A 15,844-nucleotide genomic window follows, 5' to 3' on the forward strand; every position below is an offset into this window, starting at 1 on the left:
ACGAGGGAGGAGGATGTTTTCCCTGTAACGCACAGCATTGAGATTGCCTGCAATGACAACAAGCTCAGTCCGATGATGCTGTGACACACCGCCCCAGACCATGACGGACCCTCCACCTCCAAATTGATCCCACTCCACAGAGTACAGGCCTCGGTGTAACGCTCATTCCTTCGACGATAAACGTGAATCCGACCAATCTGAGACAAAACCGCGACTCGTCAGGGAAGATAACTTTTTGCCAGTCCTGTCTGGTCCAGCGACGGTGGGTTTGTGCTCATAGGCGACGTTGTTGCCGGTGATGTCTGGTGAGGACCTGCCTTACAACAGGCCTACAAGCCCTCAGTCCAGCCTCTCTCAGCCTATTGCGAACAGTCTGAGCACTGATGGAGGGATCGTGCGTCTTGGTGTAATTCGGGCAGTTGTTGTTGCCATCCTGTACCTGTCCCGCAGGTGTGATGTTCGGATGTACCGATCCTGTGCAGGTGTTGTTACACGTGGTCTGACACTGTGAGGACGATCAGCTGTCCATCCTGTCTCCCTGTAGCTCTGTCTTAGGCCTCTCACAGTACGGACATTGCAATTTATTGCCCTGGCCACATTTGCAGTCCTCATGCCTCCTTGCAGCATGCCTAAGGTACGTTCACGCAGATGAGCAGGGACCCTGGGCATCTTTCTTTTGATGTTTTTCAGAGTCAGTAGAAAGGCCTATTTAATGTCATAAGTTTTCATAACTGTGACCTTAATTGCCTAACGTCTGTAAGCTGTTAGTGTCTTAACGACCGTTCCACAGGTGCATGTTCATTAATTGTTTATGGCTTAATGAAGATCTGTGTAATTATTTGGATTTTTACGAATGATCTTTGAATGACAGGGTCCTGAAAAAGGGACATATCTTTTTTTTGCTGAGTTTATATGATCAAGCTGCTCAGGAAAATGTAATATTCCAAATGTGTTAATTTTCCTACTTGCTGCCTTTGTGTTCATCCATGCCTCCTTTTTGTGTTATCTCAGGAAGTTGTTCAGCCTGCAATGACGACGGATGTGCAAAAGTGCAGACAATATATGGATCGAATGACACCCTATTGTATCAGAGAAGTAACCCCATGGAAAACCTCACAAGTTGTTCCACCACCTCTGCACCACCTCCTCAGAGTCGGAGATGCATTGTGTGTCTTGCTGATACCAGAGCTATGGTCCTCTTTTGCTCAGAGAGCGGGGAAGCAGCTGGGCCACTCGACTGGGAGGTTGATGGCATCCGATTGAAAAACATCTCTATGGTTGGTAAGTATAACATATGGCTGAAATAGGACTTAATAGTGAATTAAAGCAATTTGACAAAACAGATTTTGATATACCATTCAACCGTCAGGATGGGAAATCTATCTTCAAAGTTGTATATTGTCTTATGTTTTTAAAATGTGATTTGTTATTCTATAAATAAGTCATTCAAATACCCTTCCCTCGATTGATGTTTATAATCATGAACTGTTTTAATGACAGACTGCCCTGCCATGAAGACTGTCCCTCGTACAATAGGTAACTGCCTTGCTGATCTTCTATCTGGAATTTTATTCCTCATCATGTCTTCTCTACTTTTGGTGGCCTTAACTTCATGTTGTTTTGCAATTATAATATTGACAAAGTTCCAGTGAAACTTTCTGCTTTTCATCGGCAGGTTTTCTTGTCATGGTCCTTAATTTATAAACACAATTTTTCTCCACACAGATATTATATATGGAATGATCGGGATATATTGTATAAAAATACTTCTTTGTTTTTAGAATATTGGTTCTGAAATAATATCAAATCAAATCAAATTTATTTTCAAATCAAATGTATTTATATAGCCCTTCGTACATCAGCTGATATCTCAAAGTGCTGTACAGAAACCCAGCCTAAAACCCCAAACAGCAAACAATGCAGGTGTAAAAGCACGGTGGCTAGGAAAAACTCCCTAGAAAGGCCAAAACCTAGGAAGAAACCTAGAGAGGAACCAGGCTATGTGGGGTGGCCAGTCCTCTTCTGGCTGTGCCGGGTAGAGATTATAACAGAACATGACCAAGATGTTCAAATGTTCATAAATGACCAGCATGGTCGAATAATAATAAGGCAGAACAGTTGAAACTGGAGCAGCAGCACAGTCAGGTGGACTGGGGACAGCAAGGAGTCATCATGTCAGGTAGTCCTGGGGCACGGTCCTAGGGCTCAGGTCCTCCGAGAGAGAAAGAAAGAAAGAGAGAATTAGAGAGAGCATATGTGGGGTGGCCAGTCCTCTTCTGGCTGTGCCGGGTGGAGATTATAACAGAACGTGGCCAAGATGTTCAAATGTTCATAAATGACCAGCATGGTTGAATAATAGTAAGGCAGAACAGTTGAAACTGGAGCAGCAGCATGCCCAGGTGGACTGGGGACAGCAAGGAGTCATCATGTCAGGTAGTCCTGGGACATGGTCCTAGGGCCTAGGCCAGTTGAAACTGGAGCAGCAGCATGGCCAGGTGGACTGGGGACAGCAAGGAGTCATCATGTCAGGTAGTCCTGGGACATGGTCCTAGGGCCTAGGCCAGTTGAAACTGGAGCAGCAGCATGGCCAGGTGGACTGGGGACAGCAAGGAGTCATCATGTCAGGTAGTCCTGGGGCATGGTCCTAGGGCTCAGGTCCTCCGAGAGAGAGAAAGAAAGAGAGAAGGAGAGAATTAGAGAACGCACACTTAGATTCACACAGGACACCGAATAGGACAGGAGAAGTACTCCAGATATAACAAACTGACCCTAGCCCCCCGACACATAAACTAATGCAGCATAAATACTGGAGGCTGAGACAGGAGGGGTCAGGAGACACTGTGGCCCCATCCGAGGACACCCCGGACAGGGCCAAACAGGAAGGATATAACCCCACCCACTTTGCCAAAGCACAGCCCCCACACCACTAGAGGGATATCTTCAACCACCAACTTACCATCCTGAGACAAGGCCGAGTATAGCCCACAAAGATCTCCGCCACGGCACAACCCAAGGGGGGCGCCAACCCAGACAGGCCGACCACAACAGTGAATCAACCCACCCAGGTGACGCACCCCCAGGGACGGCATGAGAGAGCCCCAGTAAGCCAGTGACTCAGCCCCGTAACAGGGTAGAGGCAGAGAATCCCAGTGGAAAGAGGGGAATCGGCCAGGCAGAGACAGCAAGGGCGGTTCGTTGCTCCAGAGCCTTTCCGTTCACCTTCCCACTCCTGGGCCAGACTACACTCAATCATATGACCCACTGAAGAGATGAGTCTTCAGTAAAGACTTAAAGGTTGAGACCGAGTTTGCGTCTCTGACATGGGTAGGCAGACCGTTCCATAAAAATGGAGCTCTATAGGAGAAAGCCCTGCCTCCAGCTGTTTGCTTAGAAATTCTAGGGACAATTAGGAGGCCTGCGTCTTGTGACCGTAGCGTACGTGTAGGTATGTACGGCAGGACCAAATCAGAGAGATAGGTAGGAGCAAGCCCATGTAATGCTTTGTAGGTTAGCAGTAAAACCTTGAAATCAGCCCTTGCTTTGACAGGAAGCCAGTGTAGAGAGGCTAGCACTGGAGTAATATGATCAAATTTTTTGGTTCTAGTCAGGATTCTAGCAGCCGTATTCAGCACTAACTGAAGTTTATTTAGTGCTTTATCCGGGTAGCCGGAAAATAGAGCATTGCAGTAGTCTAACCTAGAAGTGACAAAAGCATGGATTAATTTTTCTGCATCATTTTTGGACAGAAAGTTTCTGATTTTTGCAATGTTACGTAGATGGAAAAAAGCTGTCCTCGAAATGGTCTTGATATGTTCTTCAAAAGAGAGATCAGGGTCCAGAGTAACGCCGAGGTCCTTCACAGTTTTATTTGAGACGACTGTACAACCATTAAGATTAATTGTCAGATTCAACAGAAGATCTCTTTGTTTCTTGGGACCTAGAACAAGCATCTCTGTTTTGTCCGAGTTTAATAGTAGAAAGTTTGCAGCCATCCACTTCCTTATGTCTGAAACACATGCTTCTAGCGAGGGCAATTTTGGGGCTTCACCATGTTTCATTGAAATGTACAGCTGTGTGTCATCCGCATAGCAGTGAAATATCCTATTGGTGAGCCAACTGGTAAATGCAGAGAGTCTTTTACTCAGTTATAAGGAATTCCTATCACTTTACAAGGTCCCTGTAACACCTAAAGATGTTGCAATTGTTTTAGAGGCCATTCCCTCAGGTGTTGCTCTGTTATTCAGGAACGTGTCAAGACCTAACTCTCAGAGCCTACCTTCTATTGACCATGTTGACACATCAGTAGGAAAGATTGGTTTCTCTTTTGGTCCATGCAACAACAGAGCGATACGAACCTTGTTTCAGCAGGATGTTGTATCTATACCTTATGTCATGCCTTATTGGAATGGATTTATTGATAATATCTGTTGGAAAAAGTTTGGATTTTGCCACACACATACCCACTTGTTAACAAAATGAAGGAAGTTTCCTTTAAAATTATTCCTAAATTTTATCCTGCCAACCACTATATGAAGTAGTTTAAGGAAAACATCAACTCAAATTGCTCCTTTTGTAATGACCACCCAGAAACAGTGTTGAATCTTTTTTGGCATTGTATTCATGTAAGAAAACTGTGGCAAGACATCAGTAGATTTATAATTGAACACATTTATGAAGATTTTACACTATTGTGGAGAGATGTACTGCTTGGATTCTTTACATACAATAGAAATAAGCTGAAACATTTTTATGTACTTAATTTTATTATTCTTTTGGCCAAATTTCATATACACAAATGTAAATTTACAAACAAAAAAACAGATTTTCTTACCCTACAAAAATAAATTGAACTGTATTTTAAGACAGTGAAATACTCCTAACAAAAAAGCTGTATATATGTCCCATAAAAGTGTATGTATGTCCCTTAAGATCCTTGTGTAATTGTAATGTGATATTGTACCCCCTAGCTCGATTGTCCATTGTATATAATCTATATATACTCGTGTTCCCTCATGTACTTTCTGTATTGATTTGTTGTTAATAAAAAATAAAAATAACTGCCTTGCTGATTAACTGTCAGCTTGGGGATTCGATATGAGGATGGTTTGTTGATAAGCAATATACCCTATGCGTGAAATGCCAGTAAAGCATTTGTGGGCTTCAATTATTAAGCCATAATGCCCGAGGAGGGTGATCAATATTCCGCGGCTAAGGGCTGTTCTTAGTCACAATGCAACGCGGAGTGCCTGGACCCAGCCTTTAGCCGTGGTATATTAGCCATATACCAACTTATTGCTATTATAAACTGTAGAGCAGTAAAAATACATATTTTGTCACACCCATGGTATATGGTCTGATATACCATGGTTGTCAGCCAATCAGCATTCAGGGATCGAACCACCCAGTTTATTTCTATTTGAGTTGGTTTCTGTTTGAGTTTGATTTGTGGACTTCCAAGTATTTCATTTTCCTTGAAGAAAGTTTGTTTTACATGGTTTTCACTCTGAATGTCCTTGGCGATGGTATCCTACAAGTTTCACATAATTTTGATTGGGATTCCTGAAACCACTTCATACAGATTCTTACATCAGTGTTTTAACAGATGTTTACCTATCCCACTGTTCCCGGGCGCCGAAGACGGAGATGTCGATTATGGCAGCCCCGCACCTCTCTGATTCAGAGGGGTTGGGTTAAATGCGGAAGACACATATCAGTTGAACGTATTCAGTTGTACACTGACTAGGTATCCCCCTTTCCCTCAAAACAGTGTTTTACTAGGCCAGAAGCTTGAGATCGCAACATTTCTAATGCTTAGTATTGATGGGGAATAAGAACTAGTTTCGAGCTGGGCAATACCAACTATCACTCCCGGTAGTTTGAAGTGGAACGGGTGTATCCCAGGTCACGTTCAAATGTACATTATCAATGCAGAGGGCGATAAACTGTAATTGGTTAAAAAAAAGTATTCATGTTTTTTTTTCTCAACCCAATTCACATTCAAATCTTAGGGGTGGCCAATGGAAACTAGTTTACAACGGCCACCCCTAGGATTCACATCGAACGTCCCCCTGTTGTGCCAGAGGCTTGGCAGTCTCACCTGTCAGGTCCGCCTCCTACTCGCATACCTACACCGCGAGACAAAATGTCGGAAGTAGGCCTATCTAGTTAAGAAAAAAAACAATACATGGTTGCGGTTCTACAAGGTTTCGAATGGCTTTTATGCAGGTCTTGAATTCATTACTATACATAGTTTTTTAAATTGAGGCTTTTAAATTGAAACTAAAATTATATTCACTTCGGATCGAAAAATGTTCCTGACTTTCGTCGTGACCGTCCTTATGGCAACAGGTAGGGAGAGGAAATGGAATGTTTTTCAAGGCAGGGTCGGCCCAATTTAATCAATAAGTTTGTTACTGATGTGCGTATTTATTCATACTCCTTATTTTAAACAGTTTATATGATCTAATGTTGACTTATTTTGATGTCGAATTCGTAGGCTAAAGTAGCCTTGGGCTCGAATGTTTTTGTTATCGTAAGAGGTAACCTGGATCTCTGGAGTTCGTTGTTTTATCAGGTGTTGGCCACCAAATGGTTAAATCTGTATTCACTTGAACGTTTATAAATGCTAGTCATCTGTTGGCTTCATGACGTGCCCGAAATACTATGTTTATGTATTTTTTACAGTTCTGTGTAGGCTTTATAGAATCATCACCTATAAGAAATATTGAGTGTTTTTCCTAAAGAAAGAGAATAGCCCTATGTATTCAGATAATGGGTGATTTATTAGTTAACTCACAGATTTCCAGTATATTTACATGTCAGAATATAATACATTAAGGATTACTAGAGACTTTCATTTTTAAGCCGGAATCATAGTCAAAGCCTTTAAAAAAAGGCTTTACTTTCAGATCAAGTATTCATCATATCATTGCTATTTTTTTTGTCTCCTGACATTTTTTTGTACTCAAACATGGCCTGGAATAAGATGAAGGGGTGTAATTCCACAGGAATGCTGCCTTTTTGACAATTGAAGAACAGTGAAGCAATCTTAGCAAGTTGAAGTTTCTGATGGAGCCAAGTAACAGCATCTAATATGTTCATGCCAAATGCCCATGTCTGCCTTATACATTTGATACAATTTGACCCCCTATGAAATGTAGAATTCAGTCAAAGCTGAACTATGACATCATCTCACTGAGTCTAGGGCTATGCTATTACTCAAATGTGGAGTTTTGTTGATGAAACATGCCCAGCTGAAGGTCTTGGTGACTCATTGCATCTACTCTCTATGATACCAGTCTTTAGTTATGAAATACCTTTGTGAATGTCACTTACAGACTGGTCAACTTCCTGCCACACCCAGAGTGCCTTAAATCTCACTCAAACAGAGCTGCTGAATTACAAACTAAGTTAGAAAATGTAACAATTAATGTACTCACAAGAAAAGTTAGCTGCCTTCAGTTAACAACAAACACTTTCTTGCGCACTGTTATGGGTGGTGAAGATATCGACCTCTACCTGCATGCATTGAGACAAACTATCCTCTTTAAAGACCCCCTATTCTCTCTCCAGGCTCCACTATGGCCATCTCTGTCCAGTGTCCTGTCAAGAGGTATGTGGTCATCCTGTTCCAGCCGGTCACGCTCACCTGCAACTTCCAGACGTCTTCCACGCAGCCGCCCGTCATCACTTGGAGGTACAAGTCCTACTGCAGGGACCCCATCCAGGCAGCCCTGAACCCCAGCAGTGCTGACAACATCCTGTCCCAGAACAACCCTAACTACAACGCCAACATTGAGTGTGCCGACAACTTGCGGACGGTGCGCATCGTGGCCTCCAAGCAGGGCAGTGCTGTTACTCTGGGCCTGGAGTACCAGGGGCGCAAAGTCAGCATCTTGAACAGTGAGTTTGGCTTTGAGTGATTTCAAATGTAATGTGTGTGTGGGGGGGCGGGCAAGCGCACCGGTGTGTGTATATGTGCCTGTCTCTCTCTGTCTGCGTGTTACTTCCATTACAAGACTCCTATACCACAAGGAGTCTTGTCTGTTGCCAGTGTCCCCTCATCAAACCCACCCTACTTGTCTCTTTAGACGCAGACCTGAACCTTGCCCAAACGGCGTGGGGAGACAGCGGCGTGTACGTGTGCTCTGTGGTGTCTTCTCAGGATCTGACAGGAAACAGCGAGGACTACACAGAGCTCATAGTGCTGGGTGAGTGGCTCCTATCCTCACAGACCATTTTTAGAGCTCCCCTGACCTGTTGTCATCTATCCACCCTTCCACCACCACCCCTCCATCTCTCTACCAAGTCCTATTCTACTGCTCCTCACTCCTCATTTTCTCTGTGCTAGTTTCCCCTTAGTTCGCTTGGGTTTATTTGATGAGTTAGCTGGACACCGTGTGGAGCAACACAACATCTGATAGCAGTAGCAATCAAATGTAAAAGATCTTGAAAAGCCAAGTCCAATTTTCAGGCAGTTCCACAATTTCCAAATTTGCTATTTGATTCCTGGTTGTGCTTAATGAGACTGCTCAGTGACGTTTATTCGGAAGGATCCATGGCTTCTATTTTGAAGTGATTCGTGAATCATGGACCACTTAGCAGGGACTTCCAAGAAGGACAAGTTGTTGTGAGGGAGACTCAAGAGGGCAAAGGTGTAGTCATTTATTAGAAATATATAGTTGGGGCTTTTAAAATAATTGTGGCTTTCTTTCTTTCACAGAGAGAAAGTCAAATACCACTGATCTCCTGCCTGAGATTGACTTACTGGTTATGGAAGGTACTTTCCAATTTGCCCCTTATAATCAGTAGAGCCTAACCCTAGCCTAAGAGCCCTGTTTTTTAAGATATGTCAACTATGCCACTGTTTTATGTTCAGTTTCCGGTGAATAACATTTGGCCTGAACCCACAGCTTTGAATGGGACAACATATGGTCAGGGTGGTTAGAAAATGTAGTCTGAGAAGCAGGCCTCCCTTGAGAAAGGCTGACAAAAACTAAAGTTTTGCTGGTTTACTTTATCAAGCCTGGTTTACTTTAACAAGCTTGTTGATGTTTTTATCAAGGTAGTTCGTGCAACGATTTTGGCTGTACTAAATCAAGCCTTGGTCAATTTTTAAACATTACAACACCTTCAATGTCTCTACCTTTTAGTATGAGGAGCCACATTGCTTAACATCTCAAAGTAATGCTCAACAGACAGCTAAAAAGATTTAACCCCCCCACCTCTTTACAATTATCTTGTTTTGACTTGTCCTTGCATGGAAAGTCCCCTCACAACAACTTAAAAAACTGATTGTTAACCCTTGAAATATACAATTAGTTGGTTGCGTTGATTAAAAAGTGATATTCAACTCTAACTTGCTTTTTCTCTCCTTCATGGTCGAGACTGCAAAACTCTCAGCAGAACATAACTATAGCCCTAAAGGCTGTGACATTGTTGCAATATGAGGCCACTCAGCACATAGCTCTGGTCTGTTTTGTGTCTGCTCAAACCGCAAATGAACTCCTTTTCAGTCAGACTGCAGCCTATGACATTTATAGGCGATGTGTGGTTGAAGTGAGTATGTCCTCTTTCACTATATTGGCATATAATTGTTTTTCTTTCCCGTGCAGCTAGCTCCCTCATCTGACAGAATGACTCACGTGAAATCTGGTTTCTCTGATGTCTGAAATGAACCACTCGTGTAGATGCTCCAATGTTTACTGCTTGTCATTGTGACTTTTCACCCAATGCATACTGTAGCTTTTGCATACTAGACTGACCATTGGACTAGCCAAGCTACAGGTTATAATACAAATGTTTATTTTTCTATACAAGGGCTCTGTTCTCAAGTGTTCTTGATAGACTTGTAAATTGTCATTTTCTGGTCCACATTTTTGAAGAAATTAGTGTTTGTCAAGTTGGTTATTTAAACAGTAGAAGTGTTCCACTTCTCTGGTTTAAACAGAGCCAAGGGAAACCTAGAACTGCCTGAACAAGTGCTATGTGAATACAGAAACGTTAACATTCAACCACGCTGATAGTCACCCAGAGAACACAGAGATGTTTCATTTTGACTGAATGGCACACACATTAGCTTGCCCATACATCTCTACTCTTCTCTGTCTACAGACTGGTTGTTGGTGGTACTGGTAGTGTTTGGCTTCCTGCTGCTGTTGCTCCTCATAGCGATCTGCTGGTGCCAGTGCTGCCCCCACACCTGCTGCTGCTACATCAGCTGCCCCTGCTGCCCTGAGAAATGCTGCTGCCCACGGGCACGTAAGTACCACTCTCCACCGCTCTGTAGAAAACCCCTGCCACCACCAGCCCTACATGTTCCTCTTCCACTGGGCACAGAGCATCCTGCTTCCATGCCACCTTCACATTAGTATGCCCATTCCATTCAACCAAACTCCCTTTTCTCATTCAGTTTCACTTTGCCAGTTTGTGACCCTGGCACTGTTTACCTTTCATTTGCCATTCTCATGTACATGTTATTTATACAGTATGTGCTGCTACTCTTATCTTCTCGGGACTCCCAAGTGGCGCAGCGGTCTAAGGCACTGCATCTCAGTGCTAAAGGTGTCACTACGGACCCTGGTTTGATTCCAGGCTGTATCACAACCGGCTGTGATTGGGAGTCCCGTAGGGCGGCGCACAATTACTGTTAGGGTTTGGCCATGGTAGGCCGTCATTGTAAATAATAATTAGTTCAGAACTGACTTGACTAGTTAAATAAAGGTTAAATAAAAATAAATACAATACAGTTCATAGAAAGACATAAGGTTTTGCTCACAACACACTAGTTGTATTGAATTTCATCATGACTTACAATTAAACACATTTTAACAGACCAATAAAGTAAACCCCGGCAAATGAAGTGAGGCCTCCAGAATATGCATTTACAGTATGCGACCTAACTACTGCATTAATGTGTCGCAACACTGAACTGACTCCTCTCAATTCAGTATACGAAGCAGGCAAGGCGGTGAAGTCGGGCATCCCCAGCCACTACGCCCCCACGCTCTATGCTCCCAGCATGTACCCCCAGCCACCCTATGGAGGGGGCATGCAACAGCCCGGCATACCCATGCTGCCCCTGCCCCAGGGAATGGGCGGCCCCCCACTGCACCCCAACGGCTACGGACGGGAGTACGACAGAGCCAGCTCAGGTGACTTTACAGCCCCTCTCCAGTTTAAAGTGACAATTAGCTAGATAAAATCAAGGTCTTGATGTGTGACTTTCGTTTCTCAGTTTTGTTTGGACTGATGCTCCTCTTGCTCTCAGATCTCACTACTGCACGTTTTCGCATCAATGGGGTTTTCAACGCTGGTGTGAGGAACATTTTGGTTGATAAATCTCTGTTTTTGTTTTCTGTTTGTAGTTGGACAAGGCTCCCAGGTGCCTTTGCTGCATGACCAGGACAGTGGCGCAGGAGACCAAAGTGAGTAGTCAAAATGGTTACTACAAAATCCTCAGTCTGTTTGATTATTTGTGATAATACATAAGTCTAACCAGACCTATAGCTCAGCCCCGAAAGCATCTTGGGGGGGCTGAGAAATGTCAGCATATTTCATCTTGTCACTAGGGTTGGGCTCAGTACCATTTCCATTCAGTCAATTCACAAAGTAAACTGAAATTCCCATTCCAATTTTCCTCATTGCTTTTCAAAGGAATTTTAGTTTACTTCCTGAATTGAAATGGAATTGAGACCAACCCTGCTTGTCACAATGTCTCATGATTTACTCCCTCCTCCTCAGCTCGGAGTGGCTACCGTATCCAGGTGGACCCAGATGGGAACGCAACGCGGGCCATCTACTACATGGAGAGACAGCTAGCCAACCTGGACCCCACACGGTCTGGTGATGCCGGTGGGAAGTACAACCGCTGTGAGTCTTACATCTACACATAAACACACCCAGGTCAACTGTACTGTACTGTGGAGTTTTGGGCCTGTAATCACAAAGAGCCTCAGCGTAGGAGTGCTGTTCTAGGATCAGTTGAAACTTTTAGACCATAGGAGACGCTTTTTGAATATGGTCCCTAGGCTCGTCTCTTAATCAATGTTGTGTTTTGTGGTTGTTGTTCAATTGAAAGGGTCAAGTTTTCGTTCATTTCACATGGAGCCTTCAACGGGCTTCATCAACTTTAATGTGTTGTAATGTCCTTTGATAGGGCTTTTTAACTCTGACTCGTGCTTGATCTATGTCTGTCTTTCTTGAGCGTTTCCCCATCCTCTTCCTTTTTCTTTCTGCTCTCCACCCATTTTTCTCTCTCTGTCGCTCTCTCTCAGTGGATGGGGGGATGAGCGAGGTGAGCTCCCTACACGATGACCCCCGGGTCCGTGGTGGCGGCCGCTCCCAGGCCCCGCCCCTCGCCACCGTGTACGACCAGGATGAGGCCATGAGCACCATCAGCAGCGTGTCCGCGCATGGCCAGCGGGGGCGTGACGACTACCAGCGGCGAGGAGGTGGGCCCTCCCCCCACATGGGGGCCCAGGGACGCGCTCGCTCCATGGACAATCTGGATGACATCGCCCGCCGAGACCGCTACCCCAGAGACCCCCGGGATCCCCGCGACGACTACCCTCCCCAACGCCGTGACGGAGGAGGAGGAGCCAGAGATCGCAGAGGGTGAGGCTCTTATTTGGTGCCTCTCTCACTCTTTCTCCTTCTAGTGCATGAGCCTTACCTCTCAGAGGTCAAATCTGGGGAAGATAATGATTCGACCCACTGTTTTTTCTCCTCTCAGCTCGGATGATGACTTTAGCAGCCGCGGAGGCTACGACCGCGGCCGTAACTTTGACGACCGCAGACGGCGCGAGCCCTCCCTGACGACCGTCGCCGCGGAGGCAGCCCGGTCAGCGGTCTCCAGGGGAGACGTAGCCGTGATGACCTGATGGCCATCGAACGTGATCGGGAGCGTGGTGGCGGCCGTGGCGGTGGGCGGGACGCCTACGATGATAGCTTTCTGCGGGAAGCCATGGAGAAGAAGCGTCTAGGTGAGCAGCAGAGGGCGAGGAGCCGCGAGCGCCTGGACAGCGACAGCGAGCGCTCGGACCGAGGCAGGGCCCCCCGCGGACCCCCTCCACTCCCCATGTCCCCGCCCTCCGCCTACCCCGTCCGTCGCTACGATGACAACTACCCAGCCCCTCCCCCGCCCCCCTACATTAGTGATGACGAGAGCTTGACGTCCTGCAAGAAGAGCAACCTGCGCAAGGTCAGTCATCAGAGTTTTGCATATGGACATTGAGCATTCAGGGTGCCACTCAAGGCCATTGCCAAAATGCCTCATTGATTGTTTCATTCATAGAACTACTTTCATCAACATAGTTAAAGGGATACTTCGGGATTTTGGCAATGAAGCCCTTTATCTACTTCCCCAGATTCAGATAAACGAGTGGATGCCCTTTTTTTTATGTCTCTGCGTGCAGCTTGAAGAGAAAGATAGCATGCTGTTCCCATAGCATTTCAGTCATTGCGCTAACGCTAGTTAGCATTTGCTCGCGAAAATACCACAAACTTCGTTCATACAGGATGTCGAGACATAAAAATGTTATCCACGAGTTTTACCTAAACATCAGACTGTTACCATGGTTATTCCATGGATAATCAGTCAAAGAAGTCACTGTGAAAAGACGCAATAGTCTCTACACACCAGAATGTTGACTAAATTGGTTGTCCGTGCTTTTGGTCCTTTTGCCGGAAGGTAGTGGAGATCAAATGTCCACAGTAAAGTATTGTTTCTCCAACTTTTTGCGGCGCCGGTAGGTTTATGTCGCATGTATTTTCCATTTCCTGATGCAGTTCACGTGATGCACAATATGTAAAGAATAGTCGAATGTAACCGAACGTTGTCGACTGAAGTCCATTCCCTCACAATCATTTGGAAGTGCTTGTGAAATCTGCTAGCTGATTGCGTGCGATAACGTTCGGTCTCTGCTTCGGTTTAGCTCGGCCATTGTTGACATATTGTGCAAGTAGCGTGCGAATTGCATCATAATTGAAACTACAAACCGATATACAGACCAGCATAGTGAAAGTCGGGTTAATAACAATACTCTGGGTATTTTGTGTCAGATTAAGGTAAAGTACGTTCAAATAAAGTTTATTCAGCATTCTTACTTGGGATGGGACTGTTCACAAAAGGGAGTCTATATGTTAGAGACGAGAGAAGAGTCTTCCACTCGGATTTGTAGAGGCTACAACGAGTTCCTCTGACTCTGGGGAGGTAGATAAAGGGCTTCATTGCCAAAATCCCCAAGTATCCCTTTAATGCCAGTTACAAAATAGTATAATCATATTCAGCAGAACAAACAAACAAATATCCAGATCCTAGTTTTGCCAGAATTGTGGTGGTATGTTTTAGCAGGTTTTTAGCTTGTTGTCTCTAGATTGATAGTAATGCTTTATAGTACAGTATCAGGCCAACTCATCGTTCTGTTTGTTTCAACTCTCTTTCTTTTCTGACAGAATGGAGCCGTGAGTCGGGAGAGTCTGGTGGTGTGAGACGTTCAGTATCCCCCAGCGTAACTGTTCTGTCCCGTAACACAATGACCAATTGTCTATGTAAATAGTACTAATGTTGCAAACTTGCTACCGTGATTTTATATTCGATGCCTAAACTAAGATATCAAAATTTGACGGTGCAAATATATGTACAAATGACCTTATTGGGGTAATTTAGTAATTGATTGCTTCATATTTACTGAAAACATTGTCAGCCTTATGTCCTCTCAATTCATTTGAATGTACAGAATAGCTCTAACTGAAGTGCTAAGTGTAGCGTGTGGTTGAACATACCGAGGACTTAATTAAAGTAGACTATGCTGGAATGGCAGTAGCCAAAGTAAACCAAAAAGGGGTTTTCCATTCACTCTTTTTAACCATTCATTTTCACTTTACAGTCAATGTGAGTATGAATGTGAGTAACCCGGAGCTTTAAGTTTCTAAAGCAAGTATTAATTTTAACTTTTAATTACTTACTGTGAGAAGTCATGGATTTATTTTATTGAAAATTAGATCATGCTGTACATTTGAAATGGAATAGATTTTGTTAGGGCGGGAGGTAGCCTAGCGGTTAAGAGTTCTTCACTTAGTCGCAGTGCCGACTAAGTGAAACATCTGCTAATGTACCCTTGAGCAAGGCACTTTACCTTAATTGCTCTGTATAAGAGCGTCTACTAAATGACTAAAATCGAATAATAGCCATGTTATTTTTACATTGCGTTTATCATCGTATTTAGAGTATTGGATTAGTTAACTGTCTGTCCAGCATGTATTTGTCATGAATAATGTCAGCCATAGGCAGATTATATATATTTTTTTACATTGCTATGAAAAATGAACTTGCTGCATTGTTGTACAGTCTACTTGTCATACCCACTGTCCGTGCTGTGTTTACTGTGATTTACAACAGGCGTCATTTTACAATAAATCTTTTTCAAAATGCTCAGTGCTTTTTTCTCTCTATAAAATACATTCTATGGGGCGAACTTCTACTTAAGTCAAATATTCAATGTCAATTGGAAACGAAGTGAAAATTCAATAAGAAGCGATCTGACATGCTGTTCTAGGAAGTACCACTGGACGTCACTGTCTTGTTTCTGTGGCATGAAGAAGAGCTGTTCGCTGAGGGAGTATCATGCAGGGTACACTGTATGACATACAGAAGGCACGATAGTATTTCAATATTTGTTTCTGTCTTTATGGGTATCTACTATTTGACCACATGACCATATGTTGTCTTTCCTATTTTCATAGATTGAAATCTTAAGGCCTTTTGCTATTGCTTGTCCGATTTCCATGTTTAACATCTGCCAATATGCAAACATGATGGATGTGGTGTAACGCTGTGTCTGCC

General features: G+C 44.0%; 1 protein-coding gene across 1 annotated transcript; it reads left to right on the forward strand.

The window, feature by feature from the left end:
* Nucleotides 1-6,094: 6,094 nt before the first annotated feature.
* LOC115141169 (lipolysis-stimulated lipoprotein receptor-like) lies at nt 6,095-15,432 on the forward strand. The gene is given in 12 exon segments (XM_029679868.2): nt 6,095-6,348; nt 7,573-7,902; nt 8,091-8,210; nt 8,723-8,779; nt 10,114-10,260; nt 10,950-11,153; nt 11,367-11,426; nt 11,743-11,871; nt 12,276-12,615; nt 12,734-12,807; nt 12,810-13,201; nt 14,455-15,432. Coding segments are annotated over 12 exon segments (1,929 nt in total). The 5' UTR covers nt 6,095-6,308; the 3' UTR covers nt 14,491-15,432.
* The last annotated feature ends 412 nt before the right edge of the window (nt 15,433-15,844 follow it).

This window comes from Oncorhynchus nerka, linkage group LG14 (genome assembly GCF_034236695.1).
Source record: "Oncorhynchus nerka isolate Pitt River linkage group LG14, Oner_Uvic_2.0, whole genome shotgun sequence".
In the NCBI taxonomy this organism is placed as follows: Eukaryota; Metazoa; Chordata; class Actinopteri; order Salmoniformes; family Salmonidae; genus Oncorhynchus; species Oncorhynchus nerka.